Below are 25,419 nucleotides of genomic sequence, written 5' to 3' on the forward strand. Positions count from 1 at the left end.
AGGATTTTGTCTACCAGAGCTCTACTCTGCCTTCTAAATAAATAATAATCTTCCATTTTGTAGGGAGAACGTGGCAATCCAGGGGAAAGGGGAGAACCAGGTGCATCAGGACTCCAGGGTGAAAAGGGTATGGCTGGAGGCCATGGTCCTGATGGTCCAAAGGTAAACTGAGTGGAGATTTGCATTGCTGCAGTGATGTGATGTATAATTCTGCTCATTTGCATGAACATGAGAGAGCTTTTTTATTATAAATATGAAAGGCATCTCCTTTGTTTAAGGAAGGACGCATAAGTTATTCCAATTATAACAATATTAATAATTGCAATATACTTAAATGTTGAGAACTCACAGTAGAACTGGGCAAAGCCATTGCTGAACTGCAGAAAACCTCCTAGCAATGTTTTACGAGCCATGCCAGTTTACACAAAGACACTTGGCAGGGCTAAGCAGTTAAAAGAAAATGCTGAAAGCTTCACACCTGCATGCATGTACCTCCTATTGATGTGATTAGGCCAAGAAAGACAGGGCAAGCAGGGAGTGCCTCTAGTTAGCGAGACCTGTAATAGACATGAGCATCTCTGTCCCTGGCAACTTCGACCTGTACCTACTTTTAATATTAAACCTATGTGGCATCAAGGTCAAGGCAGAAAGATGCTCAAACTTCTTTTTATTGTCTGTTTTCCTCTCCAGTATGTGCCAATTAAATACTAATGTGTTTGGAAGAACTATGGTATTACAGTTGAACTTCCTGAGTAACACAATGGGAAAAGAAAAGTATTTGGATGTGAATAAAGTCCAAATTTCACATAAAATTATTCGTTAAAACTGTACCCCAGAGACTTCAAAACAGGCACAGCAAATTCTGCAGCCTAGAGACAAAGATGCTTCTCAGATGAATAGGCAACAACTTCTTTCTCTGTTCCAGGGAAGCCCAGGCCCTAGTGGGACACCTGGTGATCCGGGCCCACCAGGCCTTCAGGGCATGCCTGGAGAGAGAGGGATTGCTGGAACACCTGGCCCTAAGGGTGATAGAGTAAGTCTGCTTGTTTCTGTCCTCCTGAGTAGAATCACCTGTCCCTTAACACTGCAGTTATTCCAGGGTATGACCTGCTCATCATTCAGTGCCATAACTGGGACTTTCTGGGTATTTTCCATAGGGTGGCGTAGGTGAGAAAGGTGCTGAAGGTACAGCTGGCAACGATGGGGCAAGAGTAAGTAAATCTGTCACTCTCTTCAGACCCACTCTTCACACATTGATTTGTTTACTGTGCTAGGGGACTCAGCTTGTGGAGTTAAACACTGTGCAGTGTTATCATGGTATATCATGGGTTTATAGTCATTACCTCACCCTCTAAATTTTCAAATTTTCAAGACTGCTGTGCACAACATTTTGGGGTGTCTGTGTTCCAAGCCCCTATTTTGTGTCATTAATAATGTGAGCTAAGAGGTCAATGGAAAGGATTCACAGTTGATTTGGGATTCCTCTAAGTTGACTATAGTAAAAAATATGAAAAAATGAACAGGTAGAAATGAACAGGCAAAAAGCAGACCTTCCAGCTCTGAGCCATGGACTAAGGCAGATGCCTCCTTATTGTCTACACTGAGTTGTCCACAATCTGTCCTGAGTTTGACAGGTGAAAATTCCTGTAAATGTACTAAGCTTCACATAAACAGTAAGTTGCTGGCGGTTCTGGAAAGTTTTGAATCTCCATTGCATAAATAAGGTCTCTAGTCTGCTCAAGATCTGTTCAAGACACATTGCACACACACTGCTGCATAGACCAACTGTGCAATTGCACTGGGTTTTCTTTGTGTGCACTGACCATTTTTCCGTCCCAGATGTTATTTGAGTTACTTTTTACGTGAATTGAAAATGTATCTGAGATTCTTGGGTTGTGCAAACCAGTTGGAATACTAGCTGCTAAGCATTTGGAAATCTGAGGTACAGTCAAAATATGAGGATCCTGTCTGGATTAAATTTATAGTTAAAGAGGAAAAATGTTTTTGAGAAACCCTACTACAGGGAAGCACTAATGAAATGATCATCTGTGAGCTGGAATTGGTTATATAATTCAAACATTATCCAGAGATACGGAGTGGTTCTTAGCCGTGGTAAGGGATTTTTAGAACTTACAGGGGTTAATGAACAGGTGAAGTAATGGTGAGCTGACGGATCATTATGTGGAGTTGGTGGGTTTGGATGGAGAATTTGCAACCTCTTTGCCTAACTGCCTCATGAAGAGAGAATCGACACTTTTGAGGAGTTTGCAAGATCCAAATGAATCTTCAGAACTAATGGATACTTTAATTTAAAAAGTTAAATGCGAACATAAAAGAAACAGAGCTCTCAGCAAGTGGAAAAAAAGGGCATGATTTCTTATTGAGAGAGTAAAATAAAGCTGGGGCTTTTTTTTTTATATCATTGGCCTTATTTGTGAATACTACATAAAGATGATGAAATTAGAGAAGAGAATGAGGGAAAGTAGCTCTTTTGTGGGGAGTCTGGTCATTGGGAGAAGAAATGCAGGTCAATTTTAGATAAAGGAGACAAAAGAAATTTCCAGAGATAAAGTAGAAGAATTCAAAGGAATGAAAAAGCATATGGGAATGGTAATATATGAGAAGTTTTAAACTAACTGTTTTGGAGCATCACTTTTCTAACTTCCTTTCATCTTAATTGTTCAAAAGGGTCTCCCTGGTCCAATAGGCCCAATGGGTCCAGCAGGTCCCACTGGTGAAAAGGTAAACAGTTTTTTATTCCATTCCCTACTGAAGTTTCTTAATACTATCAGACTTCTTTAAAATTTTAATGAATCAACAAGTAAGTTACTTGGGAAATAAACACCTTCAATTTTATTTTAAGGGTGAACCAGGTCCTCGAGGTCTAGTTGGTCCTCCTGGCTCTCGTGGAAACCCTGTGAGTAAACATGCTTTGTTTTTGTCTGGTGTAAGTTAACAATACCTAACACTGATCCAAACTCTAGGCATTTTTCTTATTTGCTGATATATTTTCCCCTTTTTCTTTCCCTTTCTCTGTAGCTAAATGTGAAGTGCTGACTTGTTGCTGTGCACTTGCAAAACTATTACCAGATTTTCCTCCTGTGACCTATACTTGTGTTAGGGCAGGCTTTATAGAGTTACCCTCACTGACCTCACTCCTGAAACTATGCCACCACTTTTAATTGTGTCAATGTTTTTAAAAGCATGCCCCTAGCAGATACCACTGTACAGACACAAATATTTAATGGGCAAAGTGCAGAGGTCATCCTTAGTTCATCCAGTTATGTAAGTCTTGTCATCTTCCATCTACCAGTGATTTTAAGTATTTTAAGGGTTGACTTCAATTAGGGAATTAGAGGCTCAGCCCTTGTAGATCCTTCATACTGTTTGAAATTGATTATGTCCCTGTCATAAATCAGAACAGTCTTATTTCCAGTATAATTTGGAGCAGCTTCCACCCTTTTAGGGAGTGCTGGAGTTGGCAGCCTTCAGCTACTTCTTTTCCAATCAAATGTTGTGGGGAAAGCTCAGTTGAAGCCTATTCTGACCTTATAGAAGAGTACATCTTTGAACTACTGGTTTTTTGCCCAGTGTGATTGGAATGGTAGGTTGCATGCAGTATGCGCTCTTTGGCCATCCCTGGAAGGGGGTGGGTTGTGACCAGAATTTCTCCTAGTGCTGTTTTAGTGCTTGCCTGTGCCTTCCATCTCTGAATTCTGAAAGCTCAATATAGCCTTGAACACATGGCAGATTTTAACAGCATAGCTAACATCCTTTATTTTATGATTAAAAGATCATTTGATTCTGATTAATAGAGCAAAAATATAATGGCACTTATGACATTAAACAGTAACATCCTTTCTTATATATTTAACTGTAAATGATACTGTTTATTGAAAAATGGTCGTTAAATACAATTATTTCAATTTTTCTGACCAGGGTTCCCGAGGAGAAAATGGCCCAACTGGCGCTGTTGGTTTTGCTGGCCCCCCGGTATGTGTTTTGGAGCACTAATGAGTTTCCTTTACTCATGCTTTGACACACTTCATTTCCTTCATTATGAATAATATTGCAGTGTTCTGGATCAGGAGTCACATTTTTGCTGCAAAAAGAGCTGTTTCTTTTTCCCATCAGTATATCAAGTGAAGAAAAGGGCCAATAAGTGCCCTAGACAGTTGAAAAATGGTTTTCTGGTTAAGATTATGTAATTGCTCACCAGATTTCATATTTTCATTAATATGTTATGTTGCTCCTTTGAGATTAAAATGAGGGAAGTTAAAAACTGTCTACTGAAGGTAGCAAAGATTTGCACCGTGAGTACTGAAGGCTGGAATGAAGTGATGGACCAGATGGAATGGAATACCTTAAACTTTCCCACAGCCTAAATATCCTGTTTCAGGATCCTTTTTGCAAAGAGCCGTGCACCTGCTTCCTTTGGTGGGAAAAAAGCCTAGAAAAGACAATGTTTGTTTTGTAGCTGCTGAGGAAAATAGAGAAGAAAAATATGAGCTAGATAAGTAAAATATTTTAAATGGAAATACTGGCTTCACAGAAGGTTCAGAAAATCTCATGTGTGATCTTCTAAAGACCACGCTGAATTGATAAACAAATGAAGGGTTTTCTGGACTGATTTGTACCCCTGGTATTTTTTTTTCATTTAAAAAATTATCTACAGAATTACTTTGTTGAGAAAGATTTGGTATTGTCTGACCTGATGTTTCTTGTAAATATTATTTCTTATAGGGTCCTGATGGTCAGCCTGGTGTGAAAGGTGAACCTGGAGAACCTGGACAGAAAGGAGATGCTGGATCTCCAGGTCCACAGGGTCTTGCTGGGTCTCATGGTCCACCAGTAAGTATGAATAACATCATCACAGAACCAGTGACATGGGCTGATCTTGCTTAATTAAAAAGTTCTGGGTGTTCACTATCACCCCTCTCTTTCTCCTTTCCTTTTAGGGTCCTCCAGGTGTTCCTGGTCTGAAAGGTGGTAGAGGAACTCAGGGTCCACCTGTAAGTAGACTTTATGTGTTGTGACCTGACTGCAGATAATCTAATACTGAAATTTTATGTAATGTGAGTGTTATTCCTTATCTTAGCTTGTTTTGTCAGTCTGTAAATTTAACATATGCTCACTAAGCTGAGAACATTTGAGGTAACTAGTGCTGTATTCCTTTTGATAAAGATGACATTAAAAAGGGTTATTTTTTTTTCAGGGTGCTACTGGATTCCCAGGATCTGCTGGAAGAGTTGGGCCTCCAGGACCTACTGTAAGTCAATTATAATTTTCCTAATAGGTGTGTTTTAGAAAATGGTCATCAAGAATCTGAAGACTAAATAAAGCAGGAAAGGTGAAGCAGTGTTTAAGGCCTGATGTTATTGAAGAGAGCAGTTTGTCAACACTGACTTCTCTGACTGATTGTTTGTATCATTAAATAAAGCTCATTATTCTTTAGCTTGGTCCAATGCCTGATATTGGTCCAAGGCTTTCCATTGGGTTGAGTAGCCTTCCAGATTGCTGCTTATATTGCTCCAATGACTTGATTGCTTACAGGAACAAAAAAACCACAACTTCTATTTTCCTCTGTATTTTATTTTTTGTCCCTTTAGTGGTGACTGAAGTTAGGACAGTTTTTGGAAGAGAAAGAGCCTCTTCCGGGCTCTCTCACTGGTGGAGTTACTCTCAAGTTCCATTAATATACATTCAAAACAAACCCACAAACACAAAATCTCTTGTGTTCAAACATTTTCAGAAACACTATAAAAAAATAAACTAGCTGTTGATCATGTTGAGGATTGAACTCCACACAGAGAGCTGTGTCATGCTTCATATGCCTTTTAATGTTATGATGAGAAAAACAACTTGCCGTCGTTGTAAGGTTATCAAATGCAAAGTTTATGGAAAACTTAATATACATGTGAAGTCTCAAAAGTATTTGAAAAATAAACAAAGGACAGTTAAAACACTAATTTGTACCATGGGAATGAAAAGTTTGGATGTAGACTTTAGCTTGATGATACTAGAAAGAATGGGCAAGGGTGAGTTTTCTAGCAGTGGTTGTACACTTGAGGGGAAAAAAAAAGAGAAAAAAAAGTGTCTTTTAAAGGAGTGAGTTTGGAATTGAAAATGAGGGGGGCATGGGTGGAGCTTGGACATAATTTGATGAGATGTTTAGTTAATTTCATTTATTTGGTCATAAAAGAGATGATAATAGCTTTTAGCTCATTCACATTTTTTGGCCTTTCTGAGTATGTATATTTATAGTTAATCGAAACACAGTCCTTAGAATTTTATTGTCCTGATCAGAAAAGGGTCCAATGTAATGAGGTGTTTTAATTTTCTTAGGGTGCCCCAGGACCTGCTGGGCCTATTGGTGAACCAGGAAAAGAAGGTCCCCCCGGTCTTCGTGGTGATCCCGGTTCACATGGCCGTGTGGGAGATCGAGGGCCAACTGGGCCTCCTGGTGGCCCTGGAGACAAGGGTGACCCGGGGGATGACGGGCAGCCAGTACGTCCCTTGGTGTTACTGATTGTCCCTACTCCAGTTCCCGGCTTGGTCTCCTTGTTTATTGCTGCTGACATGACAGTGACATTGCTTTCTCCTCTGTGGATTTCAGGGCCCAGATGGCCCCCCTGGTCCAGCAGGAACTACTGGTCAAAGAGGAATTGTTGGTATGCCAGGACAGCGAGGGGAAAGAGGCATGCCTGGGCTGCCAGGTCCTGCAGTAAGTAACAACCAGGCTATGTGCCACCAGCCTGGGTGTTCTCTGTGTGGGATTCACAGCGTAGTGCCCCTTAGCAAGAGCAGAAAGCTGGAAAACTCCAGTTGCAGGAGTGAATAGAGAGAGAATAGTAAAGAACTAAATCTCATACAAATGCATGGAGGTGGAAGGTTTGTTTCTGCCACAATGCAAAGTCTGAACCTGAATTGAGAGTAAGTGAGCAATACCATTAAGGCTTCTGACTAAAATGTTTCTATTTGACTTAAAACTCGATCCCTGAAAAAAACAACCTCAAACTCTTCATTTAGGTACCCAAAGGTGACTTGAATGTGAGTAGATACTCCGTAAGCACTGTTTCATGAATTGTGAACTACAGCCTTCCAAACTGCCATTTGAGCTCTCTTTGCTTCAATGTAGTATTTGGAGATATTTATTGGATAGCCTTATGATCCAGGAGATCAAATAATTAAATAGATTATTAGTAAAAGTGTTGCTATGCAGGATCCGTCATTACCACGGAATCTATTAAGTCACTTTATAGCTAAAGTTGGCCAGAAATTATGCCAGGCTAACAAGATTTGCCAGTGTTGAGACAGAGAAAAATCATGTTAATTATTTCAAACTGCTTTCAATTCTTCTGAAATCTAAAACATCTTACCTATTGCAGATAATGACATCAGACTTACTGATTTATCAGTAACTTCTTAAAAATACAAAGTATATTACGTATTCAAATTCTATAAGAACCTTTTCTTTAAATGTCAGGCTTTTTTTCATTTGCAAATGTAGATGGTATTTCACTCTGGATTAATGAGTAGTTTGGCAGGTAGCAGGGTTTCTGTGCTTTCTTTGATTTATGATTAAATTTTTTATATGATATTTCTCATCTTTTTTAGGGTACTCCAGGAAAGCAAGGTCCCACGGGGCCACCTGGTGACAAAGGTCCCCCAGGGCCTATTGGCCAGTCAGGTGCCACTGGGCCTGTAGGTGAAGCTGGTCCAGAAGTAAGTATTACAGCATTGTAGCATGCAAGAAAAGACTAGTGGTTGTTACCCACAACTTGAAGTTAGAGGTGGAGAACAACTTTCTAGTTACTCTTCTCGAAGTGCAAGATAACAGAGTTAATCAATAGCTTTATTTTACCCATAACTCCAGGGACCTGCTGGTAATGATGGTACTCCTGGACGAGATGGAGCTGTTGGAGAACGTGTAAGAATATATTATTTTCTTAATTTTCTTCTGGAAATCCCTGTTTTATTATTGACTTACTGTTGATTTTCTTTTCATTCAGTTAACCTGGATGGAGAGCTTGTTCTGAAAGTGTATCACAGCTTTGAATGTAGTACCTGTCAAAGCTGAGGATGTCTGGCTAAGAGGCTAAGAACATCTGCCTCCACAAACTCAGAGTTGAGTTTTTGCAGCAGGAATATCTTTGTAGGCTGCAATTGCTCAAAAATAGACTGGCAGTGCTGCAGTTTTGTTGCTTTGGTCTAGACCAGTCCTCTTTAGATAAACAGTTGAAATTCTGCTTTGCAGGGTGATCGTGGTGAACCTGGCCCTGCAGGCTTACCAGGTTCTCCAGGAGGTCCAGGAACTCCGGGTCCCGTTGGGCCTCCAGGAGATGCAGGACAAAGAGGTGAAACTGTAAGTGAGGCTTTTTTAAAAAATCATTTGTTTATCAAAACCAATTATGTATGTTTTTTGTGCATTGCTTCACATACTTTCTGTATGCAATCTTTGTAGGGTTCTCGAGGTCCGATGGGTCCCCCAGGACGTGCAGGAAAAAGAGGTTTGCCTGTAAGTTGCCCATGGTCACTGTGGTTTTATCTGAGATACCTTCTACAGGAAAGTGTGTGAGGAGTTCAGCCCAAATTAGAATGCTAAGCAGGGCTTCACCTTGTGTTCTGACTGCAAGTAGGTGCAGGTAATTCTGAGCTGCAAAGCTGCACAAAGTTGGATATTTGTATTTGGATACTCCAGTAAAACTTGGAAAGCCTCTTTGGAGCATGTTGCTGTCTGGATAATGGTAGGACCTGAGTTAGCAAATGGCTGGAGTCTGGTCTAAATGAGGGTAAAGAAATGAATGCTGAACAAAAAGGGATGTTTTTAGAAAAAAATGGCAGAAATACAACAAAATCACCTGCTACCATTAAAAGGCCTTAATTCAACTCATGAACTTCCGATTTCAGTCCAAAAAGGAAAATAAACAAAACTCCTCTTTTTTATGTTACATAAGTCTTTTACAATCCAAGCCTGGAACAGAAAATTAATTGCAAACTTGGGAAATTCAAAACAATGTTGTCCTGTCCCTAAGCAGATGTCATTTGAGAGACTGTAAAGTTTATTGAGCAGTTAGTGATAATGATGCCATTGATAAACTATTTGGAATCTGGCATTGAGAAATTTAGCATGCAATTTGAGCTGAGAAATACAGAATTGAAAACAGCAGCCACATTTTCCAGTTATTCTTGAATTAGTGTAAGAAGTTTGCAATTATTGAAACTCACAACAATGAAATCGTGACAGTAATAGAAGCAAGGTATTTGTGTTGCCTGGATGTTGTTGTCTACAGTTAGGGAATGAAACTTCAGTTGTACTTTAATCATAATGAATGTGAAAGAATCTGCGAGAAGTAAAGGTGTAGCCTGGATGATTTCATACTCAAAATATGCTTTATCATAATGAGTCTGTGAGAGATCAGCAATATTTCAATCTCATCAACAAAAATATTTTGCCATATACAGTAAGGCAGAGAAATATATACCTATTAAAAAATTTGGTTGTGTAAATTATTTGTTATCATTATTACAGGTTTGGTTTTTTACTGTATTATGTAGCTAAGTAGAATAAATTTGTTTCAACTGTATTTAAGCACAGCACAGTTTTCTGTAATTATTTACTTATTCTTTGGTGAAAAATTAAGATTTTTAGGGCTGCCCTGACATCATCATCTTTCCAGCTTTAAAAGGGAAGGAGGTCTGAGTGCAGTGTTTAAAAGTAAATGAGGGCTTTTTGAGGTCAGGGTTTTTTTCCCAATTCAGAATTTTATGTTTCATTGTTGATATTTACAGGGTCCCCAAGGACCTCGTGGTGACAAAGGTGACAATGGAGATAGAGGTGATAGGGGCCAGAAAGGACACAGGGGTTTCACTGGACTTCAAGGCCTTCCTGGCCCTCCTGTAAGTTGTTCTGCTTTTACTAGAATTTTATTTGCTTGGTAGTTAAATAGTGTATCAGGAACATAGTTACTTAAAATGGGGGGAAAAAAAAAGCACACTAGTTGTTTTTTCCACACAAGGTGTTTGAGTGGCCTGCTGTCTGTACTTGCTAATATTTTTAATGCAATTTTACAATACATGTAAATATTTACTATACATGTTGTGTGATGAGGTGAACCTGTTCTTGCAAGATGTGTGTTCTCCTATTCTTGTTCTCTTTGCAAGACCAATCCCTGACAATCAATGACCTGTAAGCACAAGATAGTAACACAAGCTGGTAGTTTCAGATAAGCAACTTAGAGTGTGAAATGCTTTTTGGCAGTGTTTGAATTTGTAAGAGTCAAGGAATCCAGTGTAAAATCCCAGAAGGACTGTGAGAACATCTCTTGCTAATACTTTCAAAAACTTTGTGATTTCATTGTCAGTTGAATGGAAATATCATGGAAAACTTACTTTTTTTTTTTACATTTATTCACTTGGTCCTGTGCAAACACTGGAAGTTTCAACACGCAGGAACAGCAGCAACAAAAAGACCTTGACACCCAAATTATCTTTTCACTTTCTCATAGCACTATTTACTCTCTTGTAATCCACTCTGATTATAAATACCTCAAAACCAAGGCTTTTCTAGAGAAACAGCTTTATTATATATAGCCAAGCACCAGTAAATTCTATTAAGTTACTAAGGGATTAAGGGAAGGGTACCACCCAGTGTTTATGTATATTTTAGTCCTATTCATACCAACTTGTGTATATCACACACTAATGCCTTCAAACTAAAGTCATATGCTCTAAATGGCACAATGATAAGATAATTTCTTCTGATTAGGGTCCAATTGGTGAACAGGGCAGTCCTGGCATTCCAGGCCCATTTGGTCCTCGGGTGAGTATGACTTTTAAGGTTTTTCTTGCTTGGGTTTTGGTGGTTTTTTTTAATGCTCATATGTCTATTTCTGCATCACTTTATTTCAATAACTTTCTTTGACTTCGGTATCATATGGTGATTACGCTGATATCTTTTGCTGAGACATCACCTTGTTTAATACAGTAAAGCTTTGTCATGAGCATAGTTTATAGGTAGATAAAAATGTCAGCTCAGGATGACTACAGGGCTCCAGTCTCTTTTAGGAGGCACTTTTGCTGCAGCTGATGCAAAGCCAGATATGTGGCAGCTCTGCTAAATTGCAACTCTGCATCTCATTACCCCCATGTATGTCATTCACTCAAAAGTAAAGGAGAAATACTGTCCCTGGGGAACATCCAAGGGAGGCATCTCCCTCTGAGCCTGTATCTGTGGGTGTACAGGAGCTACTCCAGTCTGCACAGCATCTGGAATCTGGAACTGATCCCACTTAAATGGTTAAGGAAAAAATACAGTTGAGCCAAGTTATATTGTCTGAGGTGATTCACTTGAGAAGAGCAGCTTTGAAACTCCCTTCTTGCTTTTACAGAAGATGAAAAAAGGTGATTTTTAAAAGTTTGGTAATAGGCACAACTAATCAGATTGCTTCCTAACAAGATGCTGCTTGTAACAGGCTGTTTTGTAAAACTTTGTTATTAAATGCTAAAATGCATTCCTTCTGTCTCTGTATTTTCTAGGGTCCTCCAGGTCCAGTTGGTCCTTCTGGAAAAGATGGAAGTCCTGGTCCACTTGGGCCAATTGGGCCTCCTGGTGTTAGAGGGACTGTGGGAGAAGCTGGACCTGAGGTAAATTGATGGGAATATGGAGGGGAAAGGTTTTCTTCAAATAATGAGATTTTTTTTTTTATAGTCCATAACATTATTTTCTTAAACATCTATGAGTTCAAGGCAAATGATAAAATGTGATAGCTTCTTCAGCAAACATCCAGGGCAACTGTGAAATTGAAAGGGTTCATTTCTTACTCATTTTCACCTTCTGAACCTGGGATGATCCCAGCCTCACCCACCTGTGCTCTCCTTAGGCTGAGCTGGATCTACTTCTGCAGTTGGCTCAGTGGATCCAGCTGGATCTGTGGTTCAGCATGGCTGTTTGGTGAGTGGGGCCCTAAGCCCTCAGGCCTAAGCATGGGCCAGCAGTAGCTCAAAGCTGGCAGTCCCACAGAGGTGGCACTGAGTGAGCACAGCCACGAGCCTGACTGCCAGCACCCTTCTTGTGCTGTGTGTTAGGGAGATCCTCCAGTCCAAATAAACAGCCCAAACTCTAATATTGAGCCCAGCGGACCTTCACCCTGATCTGAGGTTTACAGACACCAAACATGAGCTGATTCACTACTGATGAAAACTGGTTTAACCAGTTTGGAAATAGTCCTAAACCTTTGCTGAATGGCCTAGACATATTCCACATGTACCAAATCAAAATATCCTGTCAAAAAAGGGTAGTTACACTATTTGAAAGAAGATAAATTAAAAAAAAAAATAGAGGAATTTGAGAATAGAGTGACCTGGGTAATCATGTGGGGAATTAAAAAATTGATATTGCTTATTTTGTGGAAGAGGTGGAACAAAATAATGAGCAAAACAAGGGAGGCAGTTTTTGCTGTCTTTCTGTTTGGTAAGACATGGTGTTTCCTGTGTTTATCATGTGCTAATATTCTCCCCATTTCATTTGAATTTCTACTAATTGTCAGTATCTCCACTTCTGCCCAGGCACCAAGACATGTATGAAAACTTTATGGCAGAGCGTAAGAATAGAATATATCTAGATACTTCATCTGTTAATGAAACCATACAAGAAATATCACATTCCAGTATTTTTAGTGCTGCGTTCCTTGGGGGCTTGCATGCAGCTATAAGTTAGAACCAAAAAGCAAGAAATAAAAGTTGAGATTTCACTTGTCAGACAGTGTGTGTTAGTTTGGATGTGTGCTCTGTAGTAACCATTTGGAGCACTAGTTATGAGTTCTGAAGTACTGACTCTCAAAGGAAGGGCCAGTTCTGATCCACCACCTGATGCACCAGAGCATCAAACTTCCCATAAAGGTATGTTGCAGACTTTGTGCTGCCAGAGAAGAGCTGGCAGGGTGACACATGGTTATTAACAGATACCTTCTCATGTGTCACAGTGCACGGTCACAGACAGACCTCACAACCTGCCATTTGGGAAAATTTACTCAGTCAGGAAAACACCTGCTTTTCCAAAGTGAGGATGATTTAGATTCTTTCCCACAGAAAGACCCAAGTTTGGTGGCCAGAGAGCTCAGCACTGTGCTGGAAAAATACAAAGATATTTCTAGTGCCAAATTTTCCATCCAGGAAAATGAGCCTGAGGTAATTCAGGGGAAGCAGGAATTTTAAGAAATGAAGTTATTAGCCAGGTATCTGCACAAAAAAGGACAGATGATTTAACAAAGGAATGAGGGCATTCCTTGGTGTTTTTCCAGCTGTTTAGTTTAAAATCAGGAGTAAGAAAAAATTGAGCAAGGCGTTAAGGCAATCAGAGAGGACATGAATCAAAGTGAATACCTCACATGCAGTTCTAATCTCTTACCCCTGTTCTTTGAAAGGTGAATTGTTTATATTTGAATTATTCCCTGTGCTTTAAGGTGACCAGTCCTGAAGTTTTGGCTTTTTTTTTCGGTGGGAGGTGTTGCTGTCATTTGGCATAGTAGTTACTCTACTGGACCTCTGTCGCCTTTTTGTTTTGAACCTTAGGGCCCACCAGGTGAACCTGGTCCTCCTGGCCCTCCAGGGCCTCCAGGCCACCTCACTGCTGCCATTGGTGACATCATGGGACACTATGACGATGCTATGGCAGATCCACTACCAGAGTTTACTGAAGATGAAGCAGCCCCTGATGACCATAATAAAACAGACCCAGGAGTCCATGCCACACTGAAGTCCCTGAGCAGCCAGATCGAGACCATGCGCAGCCCAGATGGCTCCAAGAAGCACCCAGCACGGACCTGTGATGACCTGAAGCTGTGCCACCCGTCCAAGAGGAGCGGTGCGTGTTCACACCCTCTGCTGTGTGCTGTGTGAGGCTGCCTTGTGTCCAGCACGGGCTTAGTCACTGGCCTGTTCTGCACTGCTGTAACATATTTCTACTTATGTCTTCCCAATTGTTTCAAAAATCTTTATAAAGTAATGGAATCACTTCTTATGTTCTTTGTAGGTGAATATTGGATTGATCCTAACCAAGGATGTGTTGAAGATGCTATAAAAGTGTACTGCAACATGGAAACTGGGGAGACCTGCATTTCTGCCAACCCATCTACTGTGCCCCGCAAAACATGGTGGGCCAGCAGGTCCTCGGACTTAAAACCTGTTTGGTATGGCCTTGATATGAACAGGGGATCACAGGTAAATAAATACAGTCACTGTTAAGAATTGGCTTCTGTAAAACTTGTTGCCTTGTGGTTTGGAACTTCATCTGCTGCTCTGAGCAGGTTCTGCTACAGTCAGAACATTATACTTGTTGATTGACTGGCATATATTCAATTGATTGTTAGTACCATAAAGTAAAGATAGGAAATAGCTGGGAAAAACAATGCAGTATTGGCTAAAGTAGACCACTGCTGGAACGGATTTATTTTTCTTGATCCCAAAACCATCAGCTTCTCTATCAGTCTTTTACTAAATGTCTATCTTGTCCTTAAGCAAGTGTACTTCTACCCTGGTACATAATCCAGATCCCTGCTGTTTTAATTGAATTCTACTCTTCCTTTCAGAAAACTCTATACTGCTAAGAATTACAAAACTTACTTTATGAATTTGTTTTTGAAAGAAAGTATGATTGTTATCATATGTGTCAGGTTGATCCATGATGAATCCATCAGTCTCTAGGCAGAAAAATTTCCACTCAGCTTTTTGCTGGATTTTTCCTCAATAGTAACATCTAAAATTAGGCTTAATGATCCTAACAAATAACAGAAGTTTAGCCTATGCAAAGTATATAATTAATTAACTAGTTTTTGCCATTTTTTTCCTAGTTTATCAAAAGCACAGAAAATATCTTCAAGTGTTATTTCATTGAGCATTAATATCTTTAAATTAAGTATTTGGTGTGCAAAAAATAATGCTGTTATCAACTGGATTACTGAAAACAGTTCAGAACTTTAACAGCTGAGAACAGATGTGATACTGATGGCTTTTTTGAGATGCTGTCACTTATTCCTAAATTCAGGAAGTCTTGCCATGACCCAACATATCACAGTTGATGTTTAACTGCAGAGCTACACAGAGGGGTTTGTAAGGCAGATGCTCCAAGGCAGATGGAGGAACAAATTATCTTCAGGAATATTGTAAAAGAATATCTCATTATTTTTGAAACACTGTAAGATTTGGTAACTAATAGTATGAGCTATGTAATAGTCACATGCACTCCTTATGGATTTTAAATATTAAATATGTCCAAGATGACTAAACAGAGGAACCACACTTTATACATTATGACGGTGCCAGTAAGATTTTCTCTTCACGATTTCAGTGAAATGCATGAAGCTTTAGTCATTCTTGACTGTTTTTTATGTTGCAAGGATTCACAAAACATGAATAAAATGAAACCTGCACAGATAGGGGGGAAAAAATCTCAGGAATTTTAGAATTTCTGTTATTGCTAGAAAAATTGCTTGTTTTTTGTAGAAACAGTGGCACTTTTTAGAACATTTGTCAAACTTCCATGCAAATTGATTCGTTGATAAAGCCTGTATACAAATGTATAGTTATTTTTATACAGTCCAACTTTGGTAAAGAAAGGGCTTCGGTGGATCGATGCTGCTCTTGTCCCTGCTGCCATCCCGTGGATGGCTTAGGCAGCACTCTGCCAGCACCTACGTGGGCACACAACCTCACCTGCGCAGGTGGTTGTGAACAGCCGCTCACACCCACAGTCTGTGCACGAACCGGAGACACAGAGGCGAGAGGCGTTCTCTGTGTGCAATTCTGAGGTGTTTGATGGCAACACCCTGAAGGGAACAGAGGCAAGAAGAACAACAACCGAAAGCCCGCGCCCATTTTATCCCGAAAACTCCCGAAGGCGGGCAGAGCATCCAAAACCAATAGTCTGAGGGCCCTCCCGAAGGCGGGCAGAGCATCCAAAACCAATAGTCTGAGGGCCCTCCCGAAGGCAGGCAGAGCATCCAAAACCAATAGTCTGAGGGCAAGGGGGCAGAGGCAAGGTTGAATGACATAGCAGGGACCAATGGGAAAAGGGATGGGAGGGGCGAGAGGGCCAGTGACCAGCAGGATCTAGACAGAGGGAGAACTTTCTAGCTCAGTGTTGTGAGGAGAGACCACTTTTAAGGCAATTTTAGGGGTGTAAAGTGGACTTCGCCACTGCAACACATTGGCTGTTTGTGCTGCTTCTAATACAGCACAAAGCCTATAGAAAACAAGTTCCTAAAGTTGCAATATAACAGGTACACTCTAAAATGGTTTTCTGTGCCTGATATATTTTACTTGATTTAAGGTTGCTCTAAGCACTATTTCTTATGTAAGAATCCCTTTTGGAAATGAGGCAGAATTCATTCCAAAGCTTGACATGTTTGTGGAGGCCCAACTTGAGTTGTTCAGTTGCAGAAAATTACAGTTAAAATTCTCCAAAATTCTCCCTGTTACAGAATGTTTACATTTCTTTGTCCTCAAGTGGCAGCAAATTACAAAAGAAACCATCCTTAGATTTTATGTAATAGGGCTCCTACTAGTCATGTCTGACAGATGGCAATAATGGCAGATGTTTCTAAAATTCGCCAACTCTTAATGAATTCCAGTGTACTCTAAGTTGACCTATTTCTTTATCTCTGCAGTTTGTGTACGGGGATACAGCTGTCACTCAGATGACTTTCCTGCGCCTCCTGTCCAAGGAAGCTTCCCAGAATATCACCTACCTTTGTAAAAACAGTGTTGGGTACATGGATGACCAGACGAAGAACCTGAAAAAAGCTGTGATTCTGAAAGGGGCCAATGACCTGGAGATCAAGGCAGAGGGAAACAGCCGGTTCAGATACACTGTTCTGCACGACAGCTGTTCTGTAAGTTTGGGGCTTTTGCCATTTGCTGGGGGGGAAAAGGACTTCAGTCCCTTTTCACTTCTCTCTTGAATTAGAAAAAAAACCCCATACAAGGAAATAATTAAAATGCTGCAGGATTTTATAATGAATTCTAGATGTAACTGATCAAACAGGGGTTTTACTATAATTCTAGCTTCACATAATAGAAATCTGCACTATTTAGAGGCTGTTTGCAAATTCCTTCTTAGCATACTGAGATACGTATCTTGCCATTTTGGATTTCCCAATACTTGTTTACCTCTGTGTGGAATCACACGAACTGGTGAGATAACCACAAACTTCTGTCTGCCAGATGGGCAAGATTATTGCAGCAGTACTGTGGAGGAAACTTACTGGTACTATGACTGAGCTGGAAAGGAATATGTCCCCCAAAACTTCGTGGTGGGCACAGAAACCAGCAAGTAGTAGATTTTTCATGTTCAAAAGCAGTTGCAGCCAAGTCCAACATAACGGCAAATATTCCTTAATCTAGTCTTGTACCTGAAAAAGCTAAGTACTCTCTGTGCTTTAAAGTAAGCCCCCAATTATGTGTGCAGGAACATATTATTAACACATAGAAAAGAATTTCATAGCATAGAGAAGCATCAGCCCTGATGTGTCAGTCTGATAGATCTGCTCATTACTGTATTTAGATACATTTCAAAATAACCCAGGTGCAGGACGGACAGTGTTGCTCAGGGTGTTACATAGCAAAGGTACAGTGAGACCCTCCTGAACAATCAGACAGCTGACTCACCAGCTGCACTTTGGGCTGGTTTTGACATGAGCTCTGGCCTAAAGCCTAATTTTTTTTTTTTTTCCCCCCTCTAGAAACGTAATGGGAATGTGGGCAAGACTGTTTTTGAGTACAGAACGCAGAACGTGGCACGCTTACCTATCATCGATATTGCACCGGTGGACATTGGCAGTACCGATCAGGAATTTGGAATTGAAATTGGGCCAGTTTGCTTTGTGTAAGAGCGAGGGGGGAATATAACACACTACCCAGCAACAGCAGCAATTAAACATGAACTTAGACTGATTGAAGTTAATCCTGAGACTCTTGAAGTAATGGCTGATATTGGATCAGCATTGTATATACAGCTCTTTCTAAATGCCCGGCCTCCTTTTGAATATTTATTTTACTTACAAACCTTCTGTTTTCAAAGTTGAAACCAACTTTTTAGTACAATTTTAAGAGGATTGATGACCACCTTCTAAAAGTAATATGAATCCTTTTCCTCAGTTTTGTTTCAAATTATTTTGCCATTTCCAGGTATTCAAAATAGATAGTTTTCATGCAGAACTATGTAAAGCTGTAATGATTATTTCTTTTGCTTGGATGTGTGCTGAATAACAGAAAAGTAGAGCACTTTTGTGAACCATTGGCTGTATTTCAATCATACCTGCTCCCTCTACCCCAGTTTGTGTTCCTGTGGTTGCCAGTACAATAGCCATTCACGGAAATCTGTGTGTTTTGTAGAAGAAAATCTCTTCAGACAAGACCATCTTAGTTTGGCATTGTTTTTCTTGCACTTTTCTATGTAAGTCTGCTCGGAAGAGTGATCCATAGCCATGGTTAATTTATGAAGTGAAAGCATTACTGGGGTAAATATGAGTTTTCAGTAGGGGTGTCCCATATCTTTAATTTTAAGGCTAGATTTCACTTCTCACAATGTATCTGTGTAATTCCATTAAATTATCCTTAATCTTCAAACTACGTCTTAAACCCAATACTTGTTGATTTTCCAATATTTGCCCATCTAAGAAGCCATTACGTATCAAATTATACAGATGTCTTATATATGGTGCCAATTTCTGTACGTTGCAGACAATTCACATGTATACCAGACCAATTGCTAATAAAGAAAGTTTAGAAATGCATTGGTTTTAGCTGACATCCAGACGTGCATCACCAGGAATTTGACTTACTAGCCTTGAGTTGTCAAGGCAGGAAATTTCCATCATTTCTTAGCATGAGCTACCTCATCTCTGGAAGTTGGGATGCAATTAATACTCCTGTTTTTATTTTAGATATTAAAAGGTGCTATGCTTCTGTTGTTATTTCAAGATAGGAGATAGGCAGGGCAAAAAAAAAGCAACAAAGTGATGGTGCTAAATGACTCTCTAGAAGGCTGACGAAATAAAGATGCCTACTGTCAATGTCATGTTCAGAGCTTAGCTATTAGGCTTACAGTGTTTGAGAGAACAATGTTACAGTGCATTTATTTGTTGGTCATTCAGTATATAGAATGTTTTGTACCTCCACATGCTTTATTTTGTAAAGTATGTGGGTACAAACTTACTTAGATTTTTTGTTTCTTTACTGCATCTGTGGTCTCCACATTTTTTTGTTTGTTCCTTAAAAAAAAAAAAATAAACAGCTGGGGCTCTCCCTAAAGAAAGTCATGCACATAGCTTTATTCATGTATCTTTGCAAAGCATTTAATTAAATACATGCTTCTCGCTATGTAAGTGGTTTCCTTTTTGTAAAACTCCTTCCAGTGTGTTCATTCCGTATCAGTTCATTCCCAGGAAATTAAAAATAGAAGTATTTAATTGTTGTTTCGTTGCTCTTTGCATAAATCATTTGCAAGGCATTCTGAAATATTTTGAAGATAGGAATATAGGACTATTTGTATAATGCCTTCTGTGTCAGTTTTTACAGGTAGGTCATTTGTATGAAGAAAATCAGCAGGCCTAGAAATAATAGCCTAATAATAATAGCAGGCCTAAATAATATTGTTTGAGACTCCAGAGAGAATTTTTATTCAAGAATGAAATGCGATTTGGCCAATTCCTAATGGCAATGTGAGTTAATGCTGATAAAAAACAGTTTCTGGACAAGCCATAAAGTTGCATTTGTAGAGAAGCAGGCCAGAATTTCCCTTCCTTTCCTCCTTCTGAAGGGGCAGGAGTTTCTAGGCTGTCTAAATGCATGTCCCTGCAGGGGAGGGAAGGACTGGGAAGTTGACAGGTTCACACTCATGTTATCTGTTTGCTTTTGCTGCCCATGCAGGAACCCTATGATTTCTTTCTTACTAGCATTAAATAATTTCTATAAATATGTGACTCAGGAGTTAACTTATCATACTGCATCATAGAGAAGTTTTAGATAACATTCATTTCACTGAATAGCTCTAAGTGTAATGGCTTGCTGGAGCCTGCTCAAGCGCAGGGGCTGTAGTCTTATCTCTACAGCACATCTACAGCAGATGCACAAAATCAATAACATTTGGAGTATAGGTTTATGTTTGGAATTTAGTTTAATCTCTAATTTTAATCAACAGTGTGTTATAATCCATGTTTGGTATAAATAGTTTGTAAGTTTGTTGAATGAGAAAAGGATTTCATTACAAAAAGTACTTTTCCTTGTCTTTTCAAGTCTCTGTTTGCATCTCTATCTCCATATGAAGCTTGCAGTATTTCCTCAGCCAGGTGCCTTGAGCACTGAAAAGGAGCTGTAACTAGAGAGTCATTTAAGGTAATATTCTGTAAAACTCAGGGCTGGAGAATCACTGAAAGAAAGTCTGATTTGAAGTGCAAGCTCTCAGGTAGTTAACTGAGGAGTCTGTAATGCAAGTGTTTGGACATGCTTTTCTCTTCTGGCTGTGTTCAGAGCATACGTAGATATTGTGCTTCTTTCCGTGTTCATGCATTTCTCAAAGTATTGTAGAATCATTTTAAGAAGGCAAAAAATAGGGGTGCGATGGGACATTGTCTTATCCAGGCAACATGGCATAGCCTCATGTAAATACAGCTTTAATTTCCTGAACCAAGAATGAAAGAGCGAATAATTTGCAATTTATAAAGTAGCATTAAGTAAATGTCAGCCTATCATTTAGTGAAGTTCTGTCTTAGTGGCACATAGCTTCAAAAAGGGTAAAAAAAAAGCACTTTTGAGTGATTAAAATAATACAGGGTGATTACAATAATATTATATCAGACATTGCATTTAAATTAAATTTGAGTTACAAGAGTTGGTTCTGTTTTCTATAACTGACCTGTCCTTAGTGAGAAACAAACTCCAAGGCTACCAGCATTGACACCTTCTCTTGGTTTCTCAAAACCAGTAGTGCAATATTTGTGTGACAACCGTTCCTAAAAGGCTCATCTAGAAATTAAATTCCCAATCTCCTTCTTTGCCTTCTGTTAGCTTCATTGTAGCTATGATAAGTTGTTCTGACTAAAAAGCTTCTGTAGAGCACCAGCAGTACTACATGCAGTAGAATAATGCACCAAGCAACACAAAAACATAAGAAAGAAAATACTGTGGCATTACAGCTAGAAACAACACAGCCAAAGCCCACAAAATAGCAAGAAAATGGAAGATTTTTCTTCTCTGTAAAGGCAAGTAAAGAGTCTAAAACCAGTTTAAGAGCAAAAAGCATTATTTTTTTTCTTATATAATGCAATTTTTGTATTATTGTAGAATAAGAGGCCCTATGGCTTTCTTTTATCTCCTATAGCTGCCTGAGATTGAGCATAGTAATTGAGCTGGTAAACACTCATAATCTATGGATATTTTAATTACTTTTTCAGGAAATGCAGGCTACACTGAACGTTTAATACTCACTGGGAAGTTTTTCTCACTGAGAGAGGATTCCAGAAAGAGTAAAACGATCACAAAAGTAAAAGCAAAACTAAATAGAAATGTAGAAATGCTAAGGAAGGAAAAAAGATTCTCTGCAAGTATGCAAGTATCATAGAGAAAACAAGGTAAAAATTATAGCATTAGACAGTGATGGCATTATGGTTTAAAAAACATAACAAAAGGTAAAACTAAATCAGCAGTTCAATAGCTGAAACAGAAATGCCTTAGAAGCTGTGGACCCACAGACAAGTTTTATTGTGAATTTGCTGCTCATTCCTGTGAGGTGATTATTGGCCAGCATCTTCAGGAACAGTAAAAGAAAAAAAGCCATTTATGCTTTTTCTGCAAGCCGAAGGAGAAAGGGCACAATATCAGAGCCAAGGGCCTGTGCAGAGCTCAGCAGAACCTGAGCAGAGTGGTGCAAATACTAAAACTGAAAAGTTTCATGGTATTACACAGCACCAGAGAGCTTGATTGCTGATCTATCTACTGTGCTACTGCCATTACATGTTTTATCCTTTGCTGGGAGAAGGTCTGGAAAAGTACAAAAATATCAGGCAACTCTACTTTAAGCAGGATGCTGAAGAGTCCCTTTTTAACTCCCTCCCCATGTTTATTTTGTGCACATTCTCCTTTCCTTGCTGGTAGAGTTAGAAGCCATCTTTCTATAAGCTCTGGCTTAAGTTTTGTTATGATCTGTTATGTTCTCAATATCAGAGAGTAGTGCACTATCAAATGTTTCTATTGCCAAATTAGTTCCTTAACTGAGATATTACTGTCCATCCTCCAGGAAAGGCTGCAGCCTAATTTAGGAATGTTTGTGCATAGAAAAATGAAAAAACAACCAAGCAAGTTCACATGTGCCAAAGCACATCACAGAACTGCTTTTCGGCCTTTAGTCAACTGAGTGAAAAAATCTGATACAAACCCAACCAAGTATAACAAAAGAATGTTACTACAATTCTAGAAATTCAGTGAAATATTTTTGCATGTTTGGTATGGTACGATCTTCCCTGCCACAATGAAGCATGGCAATGACAGAAGAGTGTAATGACTGCAGGAACCATCACTGTAATTCAGGAGCCTCTGCCCTCTGAGGAACAAGCTGTGTGACTCTACACAAAAATCAAAGTCAAGAGCATTTCCTTCTGCCATATTGCTGGGGTTTAACCCAGCCCCTAAACACCAGACAGACACTTGCCTATTCCTCACCCCACTCAGTGGGGCAAGGAAGAGAACTGAGGGGTAAAAAAATATGAGATTAATTGGTTGACAAAAAAGGAAGGGAAAATAATGATAATAACAAAAGAATTCAAATATACAAAACAATTATGTAGAATGCAGTTGCTCACCACCCAGTGACCTATACCCAGCCAATTCCTGAGCAGTGGCCCTTGGCCAGCTTCTACCACAGATTTATGTGCTAGCGATGACTCCATATGGTCTGGAATGTCCCTTGGATCAGTTGAGATCAGCTGTCCTGGCTGTGTCACCTCCCAGCTCCTTGTGCTCCCCCAGCCTCCTTGCTGGCAGGGCAATGTAAGAAGCTGACAAGGCCCTGACTTAATGTAAGCGCTGCTCAGCAACAGCATCAGTCTGTCAGCAGCAGGATTTTCATCCCAAATCCAAAGACAGTACTGGGAAGAAAATTAACTCTATCACAGCTGACACTTATGAGCCATTTCCTAGGAATTTTGATCCCTGCTTTATAGATGCACCCAAACTGAAAAGAGGAGCAAGCAGACTTTTCCAGGTACTTGGAGTTGTTATAACAAATATAGTGAAGTTGAAATGCAAGTTACAATAGGAATATTCACAAAAACCCACAGAAAGCACATCTCCAGTGCCTCCAGGACTGACCTTTCGATGAGTGCCTTTTCAGTGGATGTGGACTCAACAACAAAACAAACTTTAGTCCAGAGATGCCCATGGCTAAGGGGTATACTGAAAGGAGAGAAAGTTTGGATAAGCATAGCTTTGCCAGATACAACTTAAGGATTAAAAATAAAAAAAATAAAAAAAGATGATCAGTGGCTTTCTCAGGAGACATCTGAAGCAAGAGGGGCGGGCTGCTGTGATGGGGAAGCAGGAGTGTGCATTACAGTCACTCTTTCTAGAAGACACTTTAGGGTGAAGCTATTGCAGGATGAGGAGCAGTTGGGAAGACAAGACCCACCAGGATTTGTTCTGGTGGACCTTATCCATTGTGGACCAGCAATCCATCAGTGTAGTGTGAACTACATTTGCTTCCTCCCAGTAAACAGGTAGGCAAAAAAATAGAAAGCATCTCTTCATTTCCCAAATCCTAAAACCTCCAAAATATCTTTCTATTCTAGTTCTTTAAACAGAGGTGTCTACAGGTTTTCTTTAACATCATAACAAGATATAATTGAGGACATCTGATTACAAGCACATGTTGAATTAAATACACTACTGCAGCTTAAGCAACATTATGTATCTCATTACTCACATTTCCAGAAGAGAGGTACTTGGTTTAAATATGGAGTTTGCCAGACCCAGATTCTTTTCTGGTGCAAAGAACTGGATATGCTTTTTCATTGAACCATCAGGCTTTTGGCCTTGTGAAAGGACTATGAAATTTGTATTAGGAAACATATTCTAATTGTCTACGATAACACAAAATAACACCTTTTCCAACCTGTATGAATAACATGCACCTGACAAGGAACACTGGACTTTAGATTTTCCTGGTGAAGGTGTCCAGACAGCCATAGCATAGCAAAGCATGTGTAGGGAAGACCTTCCTCCTTTATTAATTCAAAATTCTTATAGACAGCTCTTCCTCCAAGTTACTGCCTCTAAATGGAGGTGTAACACTATTTAGCTGACACCAAACAAAATGAGGGCTGCAAATTACACCCCATGCTTATTTAAATGTTGATTTGTTTTCAGAGGGGAAGTTATTGACAATTGGCCAGCTTCCAGAAGAAATTTGAGCAACTGCTCAAATCTGGAAACCATCATGATCCCACTCTAAGAGCTGCTTTACCCGGGCCTGGCTTTAGCTGCCAACTTAATGCTGGGAGAGGGGTTGGGGAGTGTTTAAAGACACCGCCAGCCATGGTGGCCATGGCGAAGCCTTGCCTGTCTCCCAGAGGGAGGCTGAGGGTGTAACCCACTGAGTTACTGGTGTTTACAATTTGTTTGCAATTAGGGCCTAATCAGGTAGCAAAGCTTTTCTCTTAGACAGGGGTTGGCTGGGTTGTTGTCATGTTCTAGGGTTTTGTAAGCATAATTTTTGTAAAGAATGTAGAAACAGGATGTTGCAGTAGTCCTTGTGCCACAGACAGTAGTCAGGAAGTCCACATTCACCAGAAGAAGGTCTCTGGTGTCCTGCAAATGAGCTCCACCCTGAGATGACAACTTGCAGTTAACCAGAAAGGCAAAGTTCCAAGGTAATATTAAAGCCTAAATTACTGATATTTTAAAGTCTTTGGTATGCTCTGGGAAACTGTTTGAAGGAGGGCTTTTTTCTCATTTCTTTTCTTCTTGTCTCGGAGAGCCATGAGAATGTGCTGCTGTGAAGCATACGGGTATCAGTTGGTGTAACAAGTGACTGAGAAGCTGTAGATCAGAGTAAGAGATTTCTTGTATCAGTCTTATTGTGGTGTGGGCAACTTCTTTCCTTGTTTTTTTCCTGCCATTCATTCAACTTCATGCCTCTCTTTTAACTGTGTAGGCTACAATATTTTCTTCTTTTCTCCAAGACAGCTTTAAATTTAAATGCCAAAGGAATATGCACTTGAATGTACCTAAAAACAACTAACCTTAAAGCTTGAAAGCAGGTCTTGGTGTCTTCATCTAGACCAGTTTATACTGAGCCGTTCTGGATGCTTAAACTATAAGGAAGGCAAACAGGGAATTCATGGCTTCAGCCCTCTCTGGGTGAGAGGCTTT

The 25,419-nt window shown here is 39.7% G+C and overlaps 1 protein-coding gene across 3 annotated transcripts in view; it reads left to right on the forward strand.

The window, feature by feature from the left end:
- Positions 1-19,466, forward strand: part of COL5A2 (collagen type V alpha 2 chain) — a 171,160-nt gene extending 151,694 nt beyond the window's left edge. For all 3 annotated transcript variants that reach the window (XM_010406502.4, XM_010406500.4, XM_010406501.4), the window contains 22 exons: positions 64-162; positions 926-1,033; positions 1,158-1,211; positions 2,689-2,742; positions 2,864-2,917; positions 3,940-3,993; positions 4,744-4,851; positions 4,959-5,012; positions 5,216-5,269; positions 6,346-6,507; positions 6,617-6,724; positions 7,618-7,725; positions 7,877-7,930; positions 8,258-8,365; positions 8,465-8,518; positions 9,793-9,900; positions 10,769-10,822; positions 11,539-11,646; positions 13,573-13,864; positions 14,033-14,220; positions 16,665-16,889; positions 17,739-19,466. In XM_010406502.4, the coding sequence (XP_010404804.1) occupies positions 64-162; positions 926-1,033; positions 1,158-1,211; positions 2,689-2,742; positions 2,864-2,917; positions 3,940-3,993; positions 4,744-4,851; positions 4,959-5,012; positions 5,216-5,269; positions 6,346-6,507; positions 6,617-6,724; positions 7,618-7,725; positions 7,877-7,930; positions 8,258-8,365; positions 8,465-8,518; positions 9,793-9,900; positions 10,769-10,822; positions 11,539-11,646; positions 13,573-13,864; positions 14,033-14,220; positions 16,665-16,889; positions 17,739-17,885 (2,355 nt within the window). In that variant the 3' untranslated portion in view covers positions 17,886-19,466. The remainder of the gene's footprint in view (positions 1-63; positions 163-925; positions 1,034-1,157; positions 1,212-2,688; positions 2,743-2,863; positions 2,918-3,939; positions 3,994-4,743; positions 4,852-4,958; positions 5,013-5,215; positions 5,270-6,345; positions 6,508-6,616; positions 6,725-7,617; positions 7,726-7,876; positions 7,931-8,257; positions 8,366-8,464; positions 8,519-9,792; positions 9,901-10,768; positions 10,823-11,538; positions 11,647-13,572; positions 13,865-14,032; positions 14,221-16,664; positions 16,890-17,738) is intronic.
- The last annotated feature ends 5,953 nt before the right edge of the window (positions 19,467-25,419 follow it).

The sequence above is a fragment of the Corvus cornix genome, chromosome 7 (genome assembly GCF_000738735.6).
Source record: "Corvus cornix cornix isolate S_Up_H32 chromosome 7, ASM73873v5, whole genome shotgun sequence".
Taxonomy (NCBI): domain Eukaryota; kingdom Metazoa; phylum Chordata; class Aves; order Passeriformes; family Corvidae; genus Corvus; species Corvus cornix.